Consider the following 2,705-nt stretch of genomic DNA (forward strand, 5'->3'; position numbering starts at 1 on the left):
GATGGAGCGGCTGGCGGGAGAAATGAGCGGCGGAGGGAACGGGGTTTTGGGGAAGAAGATGTATATTTTGTCGGCGTGTGGCTGACAGGCGGCTCCCACGCCTAAATTTTCCAGCCTGGCGTCGGCGCGCCCGATCGCGCCCTTGACAAGGGACCGGCACGGCATTGCCGGCGTTTCTATTGGGCTCGAAAAAGCGCCGGCGCCGTTTGGGCACGCCGGTGCGAGCCCATTTTTGCTCCCGGCCCCAAAAAGCTATCGGGGCTGCTATCGGGGGGTCGATGGAGATGATTAATACCTTTAGACCCAACCATTTCTAAATCCGTTACTAGCAGCCAGTTAACTTCTCCATGTTACATGAATTGTGCCAAACAGTCTAAATCATGTAGGCCAAGTACTTGTTGTCAATCGTAATTAGCTTGATCACAATTCATGATAGATACAAATCATGATGACACCAGATCGTTTCTCTCCTAGGATAGATGCCCGCGTGGTTCTTCAGCTCGATTGTCGTAGGCGAGGAGAGACATAACCTTAACGAGGTCGCCGATGGGCGGTCTCATGGCCGGCTCTTGCTGGACGCACATGAAAGCAACTGCCAGTGCCATCTCCAAATCCTTCGACGGGTACCGGCCTTGCAGCGCCGGGTCTACCATGCGGCGCATGCCCGCCCTGTATTTCAACAATGGCTGGGCCTGAGCCGACAACAAACATCAAATCGATCACAACATTCATGTCAAAATTAACAAGGGGCAGCAAATCTGTGAACATTTACCCATGTGACAAGCATCGAATCTTCCTTGGCGGCCCGGGGGCTGAAGGCCCTGCGCCCTGTAATCAGCTCCAGCAGCACGACGCCGAAGCAATACACGTCCGACGCCATGGACACCTGCGCGGCCATGGTGGTCTCGGGGGCAAGAGCACCGATTGTTCTTATTTGGAATTCCCGGGCTTCCCGGGCTTCAGGGTCATCAAAAAGTCGGCCGGCCTTTGCCAGTTCGTACTGAGACAGCTTTGGGTGGTAGCCCTCCCCGTCTCCGAGCAGAACGTCTGAACTTCGGAGGCATCGGTACACCACGCCTTTGTCGTGCAGATACTGCAATCCTCTGGCCACACCGGCAGCTATGTTCATCCTCGTGCTCCAGTCGAGCCGTGGTTTTTCTGGAGATGGATCTGATGAGCAGAGAATTTACAAGATGGATCCGGTGGTTAAGACAAACTCAAAATGAGCATTGATTCAGTAAAGATAATCGCTAGATTTTAAGTATGTAGCAAACATATACCGTGGAGGTGATCTTCCAGAGAACCCAGTGGCATGTACTCATGAACCAAAATCCGATGATTGCCGTCGGCGCAGAAGCCGATAAGGTTGACGAGCTTGGGGTGGCGCAGATCGTTGAGCATCACCACGCGGGCAAGAAACTCGCTGTTGCGTTGCTCCGTTGACACATTATTACGATCCACAAGATGCTGCAGCTTCACAGCAACAACCTACGAATGTACAGTGTCATCCCACTTATGTATCAGTTTCCCCCTCACATTGCTCATGTGGTTATGGTACATATGCAACTAAGTAAGAAGGAATTAGCTAGCTGGATTCAATCGATTATACCTGGTTGACGCTCTTCAGGCGGCCTCTGTACACGCACGGCTCGCTACCAGCGACGAGGTTCTCGTCCCTGAAATTCCTGGTCGCCGCCGAGAGCTCCTCGAATGAGAAAGTTCGAGCGGCGGCAGGGACGTTGCGATTGAGCGGATCGCCTTCCACCGGCGGCGGTGGCACTCTCCCCTTTCGCACACCCAGGCAGGGGATGCAAGCTTCCATTGCTCTGCTTTCCAGCTTACCTAGCTAGTCTGTAGATCCGCTCTGCCTGTCGACCAGCTGATGCTGCCACGAGGTTGATGTTGCCAAGGCACGGGATCAACGGCTGTGGTGCGATCTCAGAGTGGTGTCCTTTATTTCCATCTATGTTCATATTGGGAAAGTTTCGTGAGGAGACACCATTCCACCCACGCTACTACATCTACTTATCTACCTATAAAATTTAAAACATCTGTAGATTTTAATCGGAAGTTCAATTTATAAACCATTTGAATATTTAAGTTTTAGTGAAAAATTAGCTTCAAAATGAGACCAATATTGAACAAAAAAAAATTGAGAAAAATATTGAACAATTTTTGAAAAAAAAAGACTTTCGAAACTTGTTGAAACATTCGATATTTCATGAAACTTGATGAAATTTCTTTTTGAACATTTTGTTTCACTCTTTCAAACTTGGTTCATCAGAATTAGTAAATATTTGGCAATTGTCTTAGAGTTCAACCTCGAGACAAAAAAAAATTATAGGTAGTTTTATCAAGTTTCATTGTGCATCATGTTTCAATGTGTTTAAGAATTCATATTTGGATTTGTCTAAACAAACAAATATTAGGCTTGTTTAAAATATATCACCAAAATAAATACACAGAGTTAAACAGATTATTAATTTGATATGTTTTCAATCATTATGGTTCTTTTAAATCAACACTAGATATTTAGTCTGCGTAAAAAAGAGAGAGAATGTAGTACTGGGAGTTACAATGCATGCAAAGAATTCCTTCATATATTAATCTCAAAGCAAATAGAGTGGATTGGAGGGTGGATATGTGCACGGAAGGTCCAAGCAGGCCCCGTTCATGCAACAATTGTCATTCTCGTTTCAGGAGAT

The 2,705-nt window shown here is 47.2% G+C and overlaps 1 protein-coding gene across 1 annotated transcript; it reads right to left on the reverse strand.

Annotated features, from left to right (window-relative positions):
* Nucleotides 1–332: 332 nt before the first annotated feature.
* LOC124663964 (serine/threonine-protein kinase PBL27-like) lies at nt 333–1,822 on the reverse strand. Its single transcript, XM_047201590.1, has 4 exons — nt 1,610–1,822; nt 1,281–1,488; nt 773–1,170; nt 333–692 (listed from the first exon to the last, which is right to left on the reverse strand). The coding sequence occupies exons 1-4, from the start codon at nt 1,820–1,822 to the stop codon at nt 471–473; spliced, it is 1,041 nt and encodes a 346-aa protein (XP_047057546.1). The 3' UTR covers nt 333–470.
* Between the last annotated feature and the right edge of the window lie 883 nt (nt 1,823–2,705).

Source organism: Lolium rigidum, chromosome 1, assembly GCF_022539505.1.
Source record: "Lolium rigidum isolate FL_2022 chromosome 1, APGP_CSIRO_Lrig_0.1, whole genome shotgun sequence".
Classification (NCBI taxonomy): domain Eukaryota; kingdom Viridiplantae; phylum Streptophyta; class Magnoliopsida; order Poales; family Poaceae; genus Lolium; species Lolium rigidum.